Source organism: Mesoplodon mirus, assembly GCF_964341445.2.
Source record: "Mesoplodon mirus genome assembly, chromosome: 3".
Classification (NCBI taxonomy): Eukaryota; Metazoa; Chordata; class Mammalia; order Artiodactyla; family Ziphiidae; genus Mesoplodon; species Mesoplodon mirus.
In genome coordinates, this window is record NC_138978.1 from 43,323,289 (window position 1) to 43,341,087 (window position 17,799).

At 44.4% G+C, this 17,799-nt stretch overlaps 1 protein-coding gene across 1 annotated transcript in view; it reads right to left on the bottom strand.

Moving 5' to 3' along the window:
- The window catches only part of AGBL4 (AGBL carboxypeptidase 4), a gene marked incomplete at both ends in the record, with an annotated part of 1,397,496 nt that overhangs the window by 930 nt on the left and 1,378,767 nt on the right, over positions 1-17,799 (bottom strand). Inside the window, one exon of the mRNA XM_082613081.1 lies at positions 5,254-5,350. Within this exon, the coding sequence (XP_082469207.1) occupies positions 5,254-5,350 (97 nt within the window). The remainder of the gene's footprint in view (positions 1-5,253; positions 5,351-17,799) is intronic.

Genomic DNA, 17,799 nt, shown 5'->3' on the forward strand with positions numbered 1-17,799 from the left:
GCAAGTTATTTAACTTCTCTGAGTTTCATTTACAAAATGAGGATAAAATATTCCAATCTTGGAGGGTGGTGTGAGGTTAAATGAGATAATATGAATAAACTCACCTAGCGTCTTCCTTTGCTTACTATAACTTACAAAGGCATGGTGCTAGGTGCTAGGTATGGTCCACTGTACTCTGGAGCTGACAAAGGTGAGTCAGACATTGATGCTGTCCTCAGGCTGCTTACAGTTTAGTAGAGGAGACAGTTATACAAAATAATTACACAAAATAATAAATAATAAAGAACTACAATGCATGGAAGAAAATGGTAATGCCACAAATGTGGGAATCTCTTGAGCTATTTGATTTAGGATTCAAGATGTGACTTCTTATAACCCATGATGCTCTGACCCTGGAGTACCATTTTCCTTCATTGCTGATGAGTCATGAATAAGGTAAAGACAGGACAGGTGGCAGCACACAAAAGGGACAGCTTGCCCTAATGTAGCTCCTCCACCAGGAAGCCTCACTGTCTAAAATTCCACACTCATGAAGGACCTTGCCAACATAGGAAGGCCATCTAGAATGGGTGAGATACATCTGGATCTTAGTACCCATCAACAGCCTGGAACACATGCTGGAATGTTGTTTACAGGCGATGTGATCTTGAAGAAGTCCCTTTTTCCTCTAGCCTCTGTTTCTTCATTTCTAAAATAGTAGAGCCCATGTCCTTCCTGCATCATAGGCTCTGGTAAATGGGGTTGGGGAAGAGTTTTGCCAATTACAAGGTGCCATTCATGTGTCACTGAGAGTGTGGGTCTTCACACCCAAAGGAAGCGTGGGAAATAAGATGGGTTTGTTTCTTTGTGGGTGAAGCCCAGGTATGATCACAGGTGGGGCAGCCCCAGGCAGAAGGTGTGCATGGGGAGAGGGTGTGCAGTGGCTGGGGAGGAGTGTGAACATGCAGAATGACTCCGGGGCCATTACAGAGCCAAAGAGCACCTGCAGCTCAAGATGGGGGCACAGAGAGAGGCACTGGTAGGCCAGCATCTCACACCTGGGCCCCACAGAGATGCTCCTTTTCCTATCGTGCCCTCCAGACTCACCTCCTTTGGGAAGCTGACTCCCCAGAAGATAAGCCTCTCTCTTCCAGAGGCTTCTGTGCCTAATCTCTTAGTACACCATTTTCTAGGGAGTTCTTTGCCCAGCTATTTTTCTCACGGGACTGTGGGTTGGATGCATTTGATTTTTCTCTACAATTCCTGAGTGGTATGGAGTAGATGCTTGAAGGTTGTTTGATGAATTGAATGAATTTTTAGTCCCATCTTTATCATCTCTATTGCCCTAAACATCCTGGCCCGTCATTGCCTTAGAATGTGTCTTTTCAGGTTCAGCTCCCTGCCTTTTACCACCTTTCCCTCAACCTGGAATGCCCTCTCTCCTCTTTCTGTTTCATCCATTGGAATTCTACATGTCCTTTGAAACCAAGTTCAAGCCCCACTTCGTCCATGAAGCCTTCTTGGGATACTCCTGCTGGCTGCCGAATGTTTGCCAGGTGCTGTGGGAGAGTAATTTCTGATTGGGTCTCCCTTTTCACTATAACACGAAGGGGTTGAAGTAGATGATTCTAGGGGCTTCTTCAGTTCTACCATTTTATAATTCATACATTTAGGGCTTATTTAGGACCTACTTCCAGCTAGGCTCTGCACCTGGCACTAAGGATACAGGAGTGATAAAATAATTCCTCAAGGAGCAGCCCAGCTAGTGGAGGAGCCAGACATGCAAAGATGCTGTGACCATACACTATGGGACGTACCATGCACACGTGTGTGCAAAATGCAGTTCGGGATCCAGCAGAGAGGAAGGAGCTCTACCTCAGGTGGAGAGCAAGGACAAAAACACAGAGGTATGATATCTGGACTGGGCTTTGAAAGATAAGTTGGCATTTGTCATCTACAGACAGTAAGGGAGAACATTCCAGAAAGAAGGAAAAGGATGAACATGGAGGTAGGACTTGCTGACTGGGGTGTAAAGTGGTAGAAAGCAGGTGGGGTGGAGAAGGGGCTCACAAGGGAAAGGTGTGTGCTAGGAGGCTGCATATGAAGTTTTAAATGTAGGCCAGGGCTTTGAACAGCCAGAAGAGGAACTGAAATGGGGAGCCATGGAAGGTGTTTTGAAAGAGGGCACAATCTGATAGGTAACTGAGCACATTTATACATTGCTCAGTATTGTTTGTTATCTTTGCATGTGTACATGCTTTCTCCTCTGTGAATCTGAGCTCCTGATGGGCAAAGGTTATCTATGTTCCCCCAGCATCCAGTGCAGGGCCTGCCACATGGTGGGCTCCAGTGTGATGCAGAGCTGATGATTCCCACCCCCATGCCCCGCACACATATTCAAACCCCAGCATGGAGGCAGCCCACTGGCACTGAGCCTGAGGCCACCTTACACTTAGAGGCCCACCCTCTGTGCTCACACTCTGTCTCCCCACAGAGGCTCGCCTGGCCTGCTCATTTCCCCTGTCTAATTTGTATGCACCTTGATGGGGCATTTTGTGTCACTGTGGTCGAGATAAGCGTGGGGTCTCAGCTCTGGTCATCAACGCCATGTCCCTGAGCCTGCACTCTCAGGCCTACATCCTGGTCTCCCCAAGGGCCTTCCCTGAAGGGTGGCACAGCACCCAGGGATACTGACAGGCTCCTACCAGCACATGGGTGGAAACTGACACAGTATAATTATCCATAGAGATGAGAGAAAACAAAGATTAATTTTGAGTCAAAACATATAATTTTCCTTCAAAACCAGACCTGCTCTTTCATGTATGTTATTTGATGCTTGGGTGGAAAATAATACAAAAATGGGGAAGTATTCAAGTCCCAAATCAGAGCCTTGTATCCTCCTGAGATTGATTTTTTCAAGAACTGCTGACCAATTGGGAGCTAAGTGATATTCATAGTTTGATGAGGTAGATATGTGGGGATGGAGAGAGTTTTTATTTTGTTTTCCTTAGGCGAAGGGTGGGCGCATTTACCACAAGTCCTCAAGGCTATGAACTTTGAGGAATGAGCTCTCCAGCTCTTCTCTAACGAGGGCTCCAAAGCTCAGGGAAATGAGGTCCCATGAGCAGGGCCCTGAACTCCCCTGCATGCTTTAGACCCAGTTTCAGGGTCCTGCCTCCCCCATCTCAAAGAACTCTTTACTAACTGATGCTGAGAACACCAGGCTGGGGATGGTGGGGCCTGGCTCTAGCCATGGCTGTGACCAATCCTGTCTGCTCCCTGGGCCTCAACACCTCAGCTGCATGATGATGATTGCTACTCTCCCTGGGTGTCAGCACCATTTTACTGACAGTGCAACATTCAAGAACAAAGTGGGAAAGGATCAGGATAATTTTATTCAGGCTGACAGAGGACCTGAAAGAGACAATCCCCAAATTAACTTGTAAATGAGATTCTAACAATTCTTTTGAGTTTTATAGAGCTTTAAAATTTTAAGAACACAACCAATGACTTCTAAGGATGAATTGAGCACCATTCTCTAGAGGCGAGCTCTTCAACATCGGGGTCACGCCTTAATCATTTACTCGTTCAAGCACCCCCTCTGCCCAGAGAGTTGGCATAAAGTGTTGTTTTTCCTAAGTGAGTGAATGAAGGGGTGTATACATGCACGCATGCTCAGTACAGCCTAGGCACTGTGGGAGCCCAGAGAAAAAACACAGATGCTGCTTCTGAAGACTAATCCACCAGGATGGGGGTGACCAACCTGAGACAAAGTATGAGTCAGAGCACATTGTGATGCAGACTCCTTGTGGAGCTGGGACTCAAGAGGTGGGACTCCCGGCCTGATGCGACATAGGTCCTGAGAGATCATCCAGCCCAACCAGAGAAGACCAGGGACTTGCCCCATGCTGTGATGAGCTGTCTGGAAATCTGGGACTGCACTCCAGAAGCCAGAGGAGATGGAAACATTTATTGAGCACCTACTGGTTGCCAGGCACTACACCACGCTTGTATCTAATTTTTAAAACCATCCATATTACCCCCACTTTAGGTAGGAGGAGAAAGGTTTCATGAGGCCAGGAAACTTGCCTAACATCCCACAGCTAGCATGAGCTTGAGACGGAATTTGAACCCACACTGAGGCGGAGCTTAGCTGGACTTCAGTCCAGCTTTAGAATCATAAACGCCTAGGATCAAATTCTGCCTCTGCCAAAATATCTTTGACTTCAGGTGATCCTCATCACCTTTCTGAGCTTCCTTTTCCTCATTTGTAATATGAGGAATAAATTGTCTAGGAGGACTGAATAAGACCATATACAAAAAGGACTTTGCTCAATAAATAGTAGTGATTAACACTGTGCTTTGTTAATAACAGGTAGGGAGGAAGGTGCATCAGGGCAAAAGCCCTGAGACAGCAAAGCATTTGGGAAAGGTCATGGGCAAGGTCAGTGGGAAGACTGGTCTGGCAGGAGCAATAAGTTGGATATCGTCATGTCCTTCAAGGAAGCTGGACCACTAGGAGAGTAGGAGATGAGGTCAAGAGGTAGGACGGGGCCAGCACATTCCAGATGCCACTGGATGTCGCTGCCCAAATGCTCACTGGGCTCACCGCCAGCAGTCATGGGAACACCCAGCACTCTGGTCTCTGGTCCAGCCCTCAGAAAGGACACTCATCTCCTAACCTTCTTTCTTCACCAGCTCAAGAAGTTGGCCCCAGCAGAGGACCTGAGGGGAAACTTCTCAGGGATGTGTCTTCTCAGCCCTGAGCCTTTGCATCTTGACAGAAGGGGACTCTCATGTGCTCGGGCTACATACATGCCTGGCACTGTGCAGGGTGCTCTAACACACACCTCTTAATAATCTTCTAAGTGAGCACCACCGTCCCCACTTTACAGATGAGGAAATTGAAGGATCAGAGACCTTATGAGCCTAGATGACATAGGAGCTATCGGATGAAGTAGCATATGGAAACACCCAGACCAGCTTGGAACAGTGACTGGACTCAGCCTCCCAGCAACTCCCATCCTTGTCAGTTCCCATGTTAGACCCAGAAATGTGACTAACCCCTCACTCTCTGACCCCATAATGATACTTCAACTCAGGAAATGTGCTGTTAAGCCCTTCTGCTCCGTACACTCTCTGTGGCAGGGCCGATCATCTTTCCCATGATACAGATGGGAAACCGAGGGACAGAGAGAGGCTAAGGGAAGCTGCCCCTGAACAAGAAGCTAGTTAAGCAGGACGCAAGCCCCTGCTGCTCTGCTCAGCACTTACCGCAATCTTGGCATGGGGATCATCACTTTCTCGGCCATGGGGTTCAGCCGGTAATAATCCAAAAACGTTCTCGCCACGTTCCGCCCCAGCTTCATATCTGCAAGGGTGGGTGTTAAGGAGCAACTTCGGACTAGTAAGAAAAATGAGAACAGTCACAAAACAGCATCACCACTCACTATTCTAAGTGTTGTATGTACTGTCTTTTTCGATTTTCATGAAACCTTAAATATTATTGGTAGATACTATTATTTTCTTCATTTTCCAGATGAGGAAACTGAGATGTGGAGAAGTCCAATAATTTGCCCAAGGTCACAGAACCGGGAAGGAGAGGAGCCAGGATATGGGTCTAGGTAGTCTTACTCCGAAGCCTGTGTTCAGAGCTTTTAGAACCTACTACATCCCTTGGGAATCACTGGGCTTCCATGGTCTGCCTTCAGGTGGCTTGGGGTGGAGGCAGATAAGCAAGACCTGAGGGCAAGAGACCCTTTGTTGCATATAGACCAGGGCCTACTTGACCCCGGGGATTAATCATCTACTTTGGTAACCTTGGGGACAATGATAAAACCCTCTCACCCTAAACAGTATCCCCGTTCCACCTTGAAATCTACCAATTATGAATCCTTAGGGTAAGCGTTCGTGACCTGTTAAAGTACAAACTCCCTGGGGAGGGGAAAAGGGTCAATTCCATGTTGACCATTAACATTTTAGTATAAATTAGCACAGCAATCATTTATTCAACAACATGGAGCATATGCTCTGTGCATTATCTATCATATCTCTGGGGCTTCACATGAGCTGCTTCCTCTCCCTGAAGTGCCTTCCCCTTCCCTTTGGCTAATTTTTAACTATCAATTCTCCAGTTAGGTGATGTCTCTTTAGTAAAGCCTCCCACAGTACTCCTCTCCCAGGTCTATGGTTGGTGCCCTTGCCCCCTACTTCCGTGGTTTCTGAACTGACTTCATTCAAAGCACTTATCTTTTATCTCATATCTCTCAGCTCTGAACGTCCAAGCCAACACCAACTCTTACCCAAGGGACCTCCTATCTCTTCAGTTTCTCCACTTTTCTCCAGGTCCCTGCTGTTCCCCTAGAAAAGGCCAGCTCCATCTTTTCCTTGAATTGCTGTCATCCTGTCCTAATGGGCTTCCTGCCATAAGAGTGCCTGCCTCTACTCCATTCTCTATAACGTTGCTGGTGGGGGTGGGGTGGGAGGGTAGTTATTCTAAAACGCAGATCGGACTACGCCACCTAGCTGAGTAAAACCCTTCAGTGGCTACCAGTTGCCTTTAAAGTTAAAATTTTGGAACTTGATCTACCGGGTCCTTTGTAGTTAGGTCTCAGCTTTGTGCTTGTTGCCTCCCACCTTCCACCCCTCGACCTTCATGCTCCAGTGATACTGAACTTCTTTTACCTCCAGACCTCTGTCCATTTCATTCCATCTTCCCAGACCACTCTCCCCTCTGCCCACAGGCCTTACAGGGCAGACTCCTTCTCAGCTTCCAGACACCTCAGTTTAGTTGCCACTTCACTGGGTACATCTCAGCCACCATTCTACCCAGGCTCATGGAGGTGGACTAGCATCTGTGGAACAGTTGAGTGAGTTCTCACCACTCTCTTCAAGACGTCTCCAAGCTGGGGTTGGATGTGGCCCAGGACATGAACACCAGCATTTATGGAGTGCCTGGCACCACACTGGCACTTTGCTTATATATGCATTTTAAAAAACCCAGGGAGGAAGGCATTTTTATCTCCCTTTTGCTCTGGGAGGTTAAGAAACTTGTCCAAAGCTGTATAACTGGAAATGGTAGAGTCAAGACTCCAATTTGGGAGTGTCTGACTCCAGAACCGTGAGCTTTCCACCACTCTGGGCTGTTTCCCAACTTGAAGGCACCTTTTCTGTCAAGGGCTGAGTCATCCCATGCCAGTGCCTGGTGGGAGAAGGAGAAATGCCAGACGAGTTGTTTATGACAGTGAGACGTGCCTCAGGCTTGCTGTGCTCTGGGGCTGCCACCTGCTTTCTTCCTCTGGTTGTGACCGATCTTCTCTGTCCCCTCCTTTAAAAAGTTCACAAGCTGGTGTCAGGCATGTGCTCTCAGACCAGCAGACCCTGGAGGCAGTCTCACCACCAGTGCCTGCAGAAATGGCTGGCTGCTTCAACCTAGCCAGGCTCTAGCTGGCTTGCAGAGACCAAATCACCATTGCGTGTGTCAACAGTAAGAGCTACAGGGCTTCCCTGGTGGCACAGTGGTTAAGAGTCCACCTGCCAATGCAGGAGACACGGGTTCGAGCCCTGGTCCAGGAAGATCCCACACGCTGTGGAGCAACTAAGCCCATGCGCTACAACTACTGAGCCTGCGCTCTAGAGTCCGTGAGCCACAACTACTGAAGGCCACGTGCCACAACTACTGATCCCGTGCACCTAGAGCCCGTGCCCTGCAACAAGAGAAGCCACTGCAATGAGAAGCCCATGTGCCACAATGAAGAGTAGCCCCCACTCACTGCAACTAGAGAAAGCCCACGCGCAGCAACGAAGACCCAGCACAGCCAAACACAAACAAACAAACAAACAAAACAGTAAGAGCTACAGAGGCGCAGAGGAAGGGAGAGGTTCCTGTGGATGGGGCTAAAAGATTGTAGTAGAAGTTTTGGAATTAAATGTACCTAATCCGAATCTGAATCCTGGCTTGGCCACATGCTGTGTGGGGCAGACTGTACTTTCCAAAGATGTCTGCAACAATGTCTCCCATCTCACCTGCTATTCTATGATGTGACCTTGACACTCCCTCCACTGAGAGGTGGCGTCTGTATCCCCTCTCTCTGAAGCTGAGTGGGCTTTGTGACTCACTTGCCACCAAAGGAATGGCAGAAGTGACAGTGTGGGACTTCTGAGGAGAGGCCAGAAAAGCAGATATAACTTGCACCTTGCCTGCTCGAACGTTCCAGCTGGGGCCCTGAACTTCCAGGCAAGCTGTCTGACTGCCCTGAGGCCACCATGCTGTGAGGAAGCCCAAACTAGCCCGTGGAGGGGCTGCAGGGAGAGGCCGTGAGACTTTGTGGAGAGATTACTTTAGAGAGAGGTTCCTGGCCAGCCCGCAGCAGCTCCTCCAGCACACTGCTGCTCCAGCTCCAGCTCCAGCCACTGTCTCACTGCCACTGCGTCCAAGATGCCAAGCTAAGAGTACTCAGGGGAGCCCTTCCCAAATTTCTGACCCACAGAAAACAAGAGAGAATAGCTGTGGTTTTAAACACTAAGTTTGGGGGAGATTTGTTACGCAGCAGAGGAGAACTGAAACACAGTGTGGCCTTGCAGAGGCTTTCCCATCTCCTTGAGCCCTCATTTCCTCACCTGTAAAATGTGAATAACAATGCCTGCCTCACAGGGTTGTGGTGGTGAGGTATGTGACTAACACGTGGGTGCTGACTAAGTAAGTGCATGCATGGGGCCAGAGGGAAGCCTGAACCCTTCCTCCTGACCTGCAGTGAATGCCAGGCTCGCCCAGACTGGAAGCAAGCCTAGGAGATCTCCTTGGTAGTCAATGCTCCTGGGCTCTACAAGGTGGAGGAGTTGGGCTGTTGCAGTAAAATGTCCCTCTGTGAGGTGCTGATCATTTTAGCAAGCTCTGTATAAAAGACAGTGCTTTTTTCTTGTTGTTTTTTTTTTGTGGTACGTGGGCCTCTCACTGTTGTGGCCTCTCCCGTTGTGGAGCACAGGCTCCTGACAGGCAGGCTCAGCGGCCATGGCTCACGGGTCCAGCCGCTCCGTGGCATGTGGGATCTTCCCGGACCGGGGCACGAACCCGTGTCCCCTGTATCGGCAGGCGGACTCTCAACCACTGTGCCACCAGGGAAGCCCTAAAAGACAGTGTTTTAAAGGTGGGAATTGTCAGGGACAACCCTCTTTCTCTTTCCAACAGTATTACATATTTGCTAAGCCCTGAGAGCCTCACTCCAGATTATTTACTGCACTGGCCCTGCTGGAGTCAAGAAATGAGACGTGGGTGACAGGAGTGAAGAGACTGACTGAACATTTTCAATTAAAACAAGCTGTCTTTGAACAAAGAATTAAGATCTAGGCAAGGAGAAAGCAATAGCTCTCTTGGCTGGAACCTTTTCCAATATACTGCAGAATTAAGAGAGAAAAAAAATTGGGGTGAAAACTCCCAACTCTTCATTGCCAACAAAAACCTCGGAATGGCCTGTAAATTCAAAATATCATCCTCCTCAGATTCTTCTGTAGCTCCCTGATGGGCTTCTCACAGAGGGCAGGAACAGACGGCAGGTGGGATCAGGACCCTTGAATCAGAGAAGCAGGAGTGTTTGTCTGGGGTTGTCTGAAACTCAGACTGACTTGGTGACTTCTGCCCAGAGCTGTTTTAAAGTAAAGGGTGGGCGTCAATAGCTCCATAGCTCCAGCACTTGGTGGGACGCTTTAACAGGTAATGAGGGCCGGGATATTCTCATTCATTCATTCATTTGTTCATTCATTCTAACATTCTGGGGGCTCCTCCCACGTGTGTACTGGCATGAAGAAGGGCAGAGATTGAAGTTAAAGAAGAATTAGAAGTCTGTTTACAGTCTAGAAGAGGAAACTAACATGTCCCAATTAACTATACTAGCAAACAGGCTGTTGCATTCTCACCTTTACAAAAGCAACTACCTTTTTTTTTTTTTCCAGCATACCCTGTGCACTTATTTACTGTTGATAATCCCCACCACATCCCTGCAAGGTCAAAGCATAATTCGACACATATTTTACAGGAAACTGAAAGAAGCAGAATTTGCATAATTGACCCAGAGCCTTGTGCCTCGACAGTGATAGAGGTGGCATATGAACCTGTGTCTTTTATTTATTTATTTTAACATCATTATTGGAGCATAATTGCTTTACAATGGTGTGTTAGTTTTTGCATTATAAAAAAGTGAATCAGTTATACATACACATATATCCCCATATCTCCTCCCTCTTGCATCTCCCTCCCACCCTCCCTATCCCACCTCTAGGTGGACACAAAGCACTGAGCTGATCTCCCTGTGCTATGTGGCTGTTTCCCACTAGCTAGCTATTTTACGTTTGGTAGTGTATATATGTCCATGCCACTCTCTCACTTTGTCCCAGCTTACCCTTCCCCCTCCACATGACCTCAAGTCCATTCTCTACATCTGTGTCTTTATTTCTGTCCTGCCCCAAGGTTCTTCAGAACCAATTTCTTTTTTTCTTTTCTAGATTCCATATATATGTTAGCATACAGTACATGTTTTTCTCTTTCTGACTTACTTCACTCTGTATGACAGGCTCTAGGTCCATCCACCTCACTAGAAAAAACTGAATTTCATTTCTTTTTATGGCTGAGTAATATTCCATTGTATATATGTGTGACATCTTCTTTATCAATTCATCTGTAGATGGACACTTAGGTTGCTTCCATGTCCTGGCTATTGTAAATAGTGCTGCAATGAATATTGTGGTACATGACTTTTTTGAATTATGGTTTTCTCAGGGTATACACCCAGTGGTGGAATTGCTGGGTCATATGGTAGTTCTAATTTTAGTTTTTTAAGGAACCTCCATACTGTTCTGCATAGTGGCTGTATCAATTTGCATTCCCACCAAAAGTGCAAGAGGGTTCCCTTTTCTCCACACCCTCTCCCGTATATATTGTTTGTAGATTTTTTGATGATGGCCGTTCTGACTGGTGTGTGGTGATACTTCATTGTAGTTTTGATGTGCATTTCTCTAATGATTAGTGGTGTTGAGCATCCTTTCATGTGTTTGTTGGCAATCTGTATATCTTCTTTGGAGAAATGTCTATTTAGTTCTTCTGCCCATTTATGGATTGGGTTGTTTGTTTTTTTGATATTGAGCTGCATGAGCTGCTTGTAAATTTTGGAGATTAATCCTTTGTCAATTGCTTCATTTGCAAATATTTTCTCCCATTCTGAGGGTTGTCTTTTTGTCTTGTTTATTTTTTCCTTTGCTGTGCAAAAGCTTTTAAGTTTCATTAGGTCCCATTTGTTTATTTTTGGTTTTATTTCCATTTTTCTAGGAGGTGGGTCAAAAAGGATCTTGCTGTGATTTATGTCATAGAATGTTCTGCCTATGATTTCCTCTAAGAGTTTTATAGTGTCTGGCCTTACATTTAGGTCTTTAACCCATTTTGAGTTTATTTTTGTGTATGGTGTTAGGGAGTGTTCTAATTTCATTCTTTTACATGCAGCTGTCCAGTTTTCCACGTACCACTTATTGAAGAGGCTGTCTTTTCTCCATTGTATATTCTTGCCTCCTTTATCAAAAATAAAGTGACCATATGTGCACGGGTTTATCTCTGCGCTTTCTATCCTGTTGCATTGACCTATATATATGTTCTTGTGCCAGTACCCTACTGTCTTGATTACTGTAGCTTTGTAGTATAGTCTGAAGTCCAGGAGCCTGATTCCTCCAGCTCCGTTTTTCTTTCTCGAGATTGCTTTGGCTATTCAGGGTCTTTTGTGTTTACAAAGAAATTGTGAAAAATATTTTTCTAGTCCTATGAAAAATGCCATTGGTAGTTTGATAGGGATTGCATTGAATCTGTAGATTGCTTTGGGGAGTATAGTCATTTTCACAGTGTTGATTCTTCCAATCCAAGAACATGGTATATCTCTCCATCTGTTTGTATCGTCTTTAATTTCTTTCATCAGTGTCTTATAGTTTTCTGTATACAGGTCTTTGGTCTCCTTATGTAGGTTTATTCCTGGGTATTTTATTCTTTTTGTTGCAATGGTAAATGAGAGTTTTCCTTTAATTTCTCCAGATTTTTCATCATTAGTGTATAGGAATGCAAGAGATTTCTGTGCATTAATTTTGTATCCTGCTACTTTTCCAAATTCATTGATTAGCTTTAGTAGTTTTTTGGTAGCATCTTTAGAATTCTCTATGTATAGTATCATGTCATCTGCAAACAGTGACAGCTTTACTTCTTCTTTTCCGATTTGGATCCCTTTTATTTCTTTTTCTTCTCTGATTGCTGTGGCTAAAACTTCCAAAACTATGTTGAATACCAGGGGTGAGAGTGGACAACCTTGTCTTGTTCCTGATCTTAGAGGAAATGGTTTCAGTTCTTCACCATGGAGAACGATGTTGGCCGTGGGTTTGTCATATATGGCCTTTATTATGTTGAGGTAAGTTCCCTCTATGCCTACTTGCTGGAGGTTTTTTATCATAAATGGGTGTTGAATTTTGTCAAAAGATTTTTCTGTATCTATTGAGATGATCATATGGTTTTTATAGTTCAGTTTTTTTAATATGGTGTATCACACTGATTGATTTATGTATATTGAAGAATCCTTGCATTCCTGGGATAAAACCCACTTGATCATGTTATATGATCCTTTTAATGTGCTGTTGGATTCTGTTTGCTAGTATTTTGGTTAGGATTTTTGCACCTATGTTCATCAATGGTATTGGCTTGTAGTTTTCTTTCTTTGTGGCATCTTTGTCTGGTTTTGGTATCAGGGTGATGGTGGCCTCGTAGAATGAGTTTGGGAGTGTTCCTCCCTCTGCTATATTTTGGAAGAGTTTGAGAAGAATAGGTGTTAGCTCTTCTCTAAATGTTTGATAGAATTCGTCTGTGAAGCCATCTGGTCCTGAGCTTTTGTTTGTTGGAAGATTTTAAATCACAGTTTCAATTTCAGTGCTTGTGATTGGTCTGTTTGTATTTTCTATTTCTTCCAGGTTCAGTCACAGAAGCTTGTGCTTTTCTAAGAATTCATCCATTTCTTGCAGGTTGTCCATTTTATTGGCATATACTTGCTTGTAGTAATCTCTCATGATCCTTTGTATTTCTGCAGTGTCAGTTTTTACTTCTCCTTTTTCATTTCTAATTCTATTGATTTGAGTCTTCTCTCTTTTTTTATTGATGAGTGTGGCTAATGGTTTACCAATTTCGTTTATCTTCTCAAAGAACTAGCTTTTAGTTTTATTGATCTTTGCTATCGTTTCCTTCATTTCTTTTTCATTTATTTCTGATCTTATCTTTATGATTTCTTTCCTTTTTGCTAACTTTGGGTTTTTTTTTTTTGTTCTTCTTTCTCTAATTGCTTTAGGTGTAAGGTTAGGTTGTTTATTTGAGATGTTTCTTGTTTCTTGAGGTAGGATTGTATTGCTATAAACTTCCCTCTTAGAACTGCTTTTGCTGCATCCCATAGGTTTTGGGTTGTTGTATTTTCATTGTCATTTGTTTCTAGGTATTTTTTGATTTCCTCTTTGATTTCTTCAGTGATCTCTTGGTTATTTAGTACTGTGTTGTTTAGCCTCCATGTGTTTGTATTTTTTACAGATTTTTTCCTGTAATTGATATCTAGTCTCATAGCATTGTGATCAGAAAAGATACTTGATACGATTTCAATTTTCTTAAATTTACCAAGGCTTGATTTGTGAGCCAAGATATGATCTATCCTGGAGAATGTTCTATGAGCACTTGAGAAGAAAGTGTATTCTGTTGTTTTTGGATGACATGTCCTATAAATATTAAGTCCATCTTGTTTAATGTATCAGTTAAAGCTTGTGTTTCCTTATTAATTTTCATTTTGGATGATCTGTCCATTGGTGAAAGTGGGGTGTTAAAGTTCCCTATTATGATTGTGTAACTGTCAATTTCCCCTTTTATGGCTGTTAGCGTTTGTCTTATGTATTTAGGTGCTCCTATGTTGGGTGCATAAATATTTACAATTGTATCTTCTTCTTGGATGGATCCCTTGATCATTATGTAGTGTCCTTCTTTGTCTCTTGTAATAGTCTTTATTTTAAAGTCTATTTTGTATGCTATGAGAATTGCTACTCCTGCTTTCTGTTGATTTCCATTTGCATGGAATATTTTACTCCATCCCCTCACTTTCAGTATGTATATGTCTCTAGGTCTGAAAGTGGATCTTTTGTAGACAGCATATATACCAGTCTTGTTTTTGCATCCATTCAGCCAGTCTATGTCTTTTGGTTGGAGCATTTAATCCATTTACATCTAAGGTAAATATTGATATGTATGTTCCTATTACCATTTCCTAAATTGTTTTGGGTTTGTTATTGTAGGTCTTTTCCTTCTCTTGTGTTTCCTGCCTAGAGTAGTTCCTTTAGTATTTGTTGTAAAGTTGGTTTGATGGTGCTGAATTCTCTTAGCTTTTGCTTGTCTGTAAAGGTTTTAATTTCTCTGTTGAATCTGAGTGTGATCCTTGCTGGGTAGAGTAATCTTGCTTGTAGGTTTTTCCCTTTTGTCACTTTAAATATGTCCTGCCATTCCCTTGTGGCTTGCAGAGTTTCTGTTGAAAGATCAGCTGTTAACCTTATGGGGATTCCCTTGTATGTTATTTGGTTTTTTTTTTCCCTTGCTGTTTTTAATATTTTTTCTTTGTATTTAATTTTTTGATAGTTTGATTAATATGTGTCTTGGTGTGTTTCTCCTTGGATTTATCCTGTATGGGACTCTCTGTGCTTCCTGGACTTGATTGACTATTTCCTTTCCCATATTAGGGAAATTTTCAACTATAATCTCTTCAAATATTTTCTCAGTCCCTTTGTTTTTCTCTTCTTCTTCTGGGACCCCTATAATTCGAATGTTGTTGCATTTCATGTTGTCCCAGAGGTCTCTGCGACTGTCCTCAATTCTTTTCATTCTTTTTTCTTCTCTGCAGTAGTTATTTCCAGTATTTTATGTTCCAGGTCACTTATCAATTTCTCTGCCTCAGTTATTCTGATATTGATTCCTTCTAGAGAATTTTTAATTTCATTTATTGTGTTGTTCATCATTGTTTGTTTGCTCTTTAGTTCTTCTAGGTCCTTTTTAAACGTTTCTTGTATTTTCTCCATTCTATTTCCAAGATTTTGGATCATCTTTACTATCATTACTCTGAATTCTTTTTCAGGTATACTGCCTATTTCCTCTTCATTTGTTTGGTCTGGTGGGTTTTTGCCTTGCTCCTTTATCTGCTGCATATTTCTCTGTCTTCTCATTTTGCTTAACTTACTGTGTTTGGGGTCTCCTTTTCTCAGGCTGCAGGTTCATAGTTCCCATTGTTTTTGGTGTCTGCTCCCAGTGGCTAAGCCTGGTTCAGTGGGTTGTGTAGGTTTCCTGGTGGAGGGGATTGGTGTCTGTGTTCTGGTGGATGAGGCTGGATCTTGTCTTTCTGGTGGGCAGGACCACATCCAGTGGCCTGTTTTGGGGTGTCTGTGACCTTATTATAATTTTAGGCAGCCTCTCTGCTAATGGGTGGGGTTGTGTTCCTGTGTTGCTAGTTTTTTGGCATAGGGTGTCCAGCACTGTAGCTTGCTGGTCGATGAGTGGAGCTGGGTCTTTGCGCTGAGATGGAGATCTGTGGGAGAGCCATTCGATATTACATGGAGCCAGAAGGTGTCTGGTGGACCAATGTCCTGAACTTGGCTCTCCCACCTCAGAGGCAGAGACCTGACACCTGGTTGAAGCACCAAGACCCTGTCAGCCACATGGCTGAGGGTGAAGTGAGGGTCCTTATCTCGAAATTCTGTCTGGCCCTCCCAGGTCTCACAGCAGGTGTGGAGCAGGGCTCTGAGGTTACTCTCTTCTGGAGTTTTATTATTCTGAGTTCATATGGTAGGTATTTGGAGAAATCATGTTACTTAGTGAAAAGCAAGTTTGAGGGCGTGCCAGGGACCTGTGCTCATTTGTTGCTGGGTGCTGCTTAATTACTGGAGAGTTCCTATTGAGGATTTTTAGCCCTCTTTGAGTCCAGACCTGTCTGAAGCAAGGTCCTGGAGTAACACCCCACTGTGTATGGCAGGCAGGACATGGCGGCAGTCTTCACTCCCAGGGGGAAGTGCAACCTGAGTGTCTTTTAACACCATGCATGATTTCTCCTCTCTTGAGCTTGACCATAAATTCAGACACTAAATTCTGTGGACACGTTGGAGATTTAATTTCAAATGGAGGAACTGTGAAAGATTTGACAGACAAAGACAAATCTGGAAGAGAGAGATTAGCATCAGTAGAAGTGGGGAGTGGGCCTGGGGCCCATGATCCTGGGCCAGAAATAAGACAGAGAAGGGCCCGTGGACCAAGGGAGCTAAAGTGTAGAGGGGAAGGTGGGGCTGCAATGTTAGGCTGGTGTCAGATTAGCAAAGGCTCTGAATGTCAGATTTTGGGATTTAAACTTGTATTCTGTTGGCAATAAAAACCAGGGCCTATCTATGGTTGTATTTATTATCTGTTCACTCAATATGTTTTATTGATCATCTAGTATGTTCAAGTTCTCTAGAAGGTGCAGGGTATACTGTGGTTAAAACAAAAAGCAACCAACCAAACATAAAGCAACCAACCAAGACAAGGATTTTTAAATCCAGAAGCAGAAACAGTAACAAAGTAATGCAAAAACACTGAATAAATACATAACTGCAATTTTAATAGTGCTAGGAAGAAAATGCAGAGTCTGTACCTGAGGGCAATGGGGTACTGCCTTAGAGGGGGGTTGTGGGCAGGCCTCTGTGAACTGAGAGTGGGCAGTGGGTACGGAAGCATCTATGAAGAAGGAAACGTGTGTGGGAAGGGTCCTTGGGTGGGACAGACAGGCTGAAAGAGGGCTGGTGTGGAGAGATAGGCAAGGGTTAGATCACATGGCACATTATTCTGGGTCACCTTCAGGACTCTGGATTTTCTAAGTGAATGGGAAGCATCTAAGTGAATGAAGAATTTTAAGCAGGAAAATGAGATGGTCTGATTTATAATTTTAAAAGGTCAGGTCATTGCTTTGTTAAAAATAAGAAAGCAAGAGTGGAAGCAGGCGGGCCAGCCAGGAGAATACAGCGATGGTCCAGGGGAAAGATGGGGCCCTGGACCAGGATGGAGGCAGTAGAGATGGGAAGATATGTCCTGGGGGGAAGAACTGGCAGGATCTGCTGACAGGTTGGATGTGGGGCTTGAGAGAGAGGAAGGAAGGAAGGGTGACTCCGCATACTTAGCCCTGGTAGCTGGGTGAATGGGGGTGCTGTGCTCTGCAATGTGGAAGACTGAGGGAGGAAAGGCTCAGGGGAGAAGTTAGGAGTTCAGCTTGAGTTCAAGATGCCTGTGAGATGTTGGGCACCCAGGTCCTCAATCAGAAATAGGAAAATATCAATAATGGAAATGGTTTCTGAACCACCGCACCTCTCTAGGATTATTCATGCCATAAATTTTTGCTCACTGCATGGCCTGTTCCCTTCTGCTCACTCTCCATCTTCTTGCCCCTGGCTCTCAGAGGGCATCCAAGGTCCCTGGGAGAATGGCAGTGACTGCAGGACCCTCTGTTCTCTTATCTCAGGGCCTCACGTCTGGTGCATTGAATGAGCCCATAAATGGGAATCAAGAGACCAACCTGGTTTCAATCGGTAACTTTCCATGTGATCTTGGCCATTTCCTTTCTCTGGGCTTAACTTCTCTGTGGGTAACATGTATAGTCTCTCAAGTTCTCTCCAGCGTTAACATGGTGTGTTCAAGCAAAGGCCACAACACCATAAGCTTATGAAAAATCCCATCCCTGTTCTTTCATTCAACAAATATTTATCGAGAAC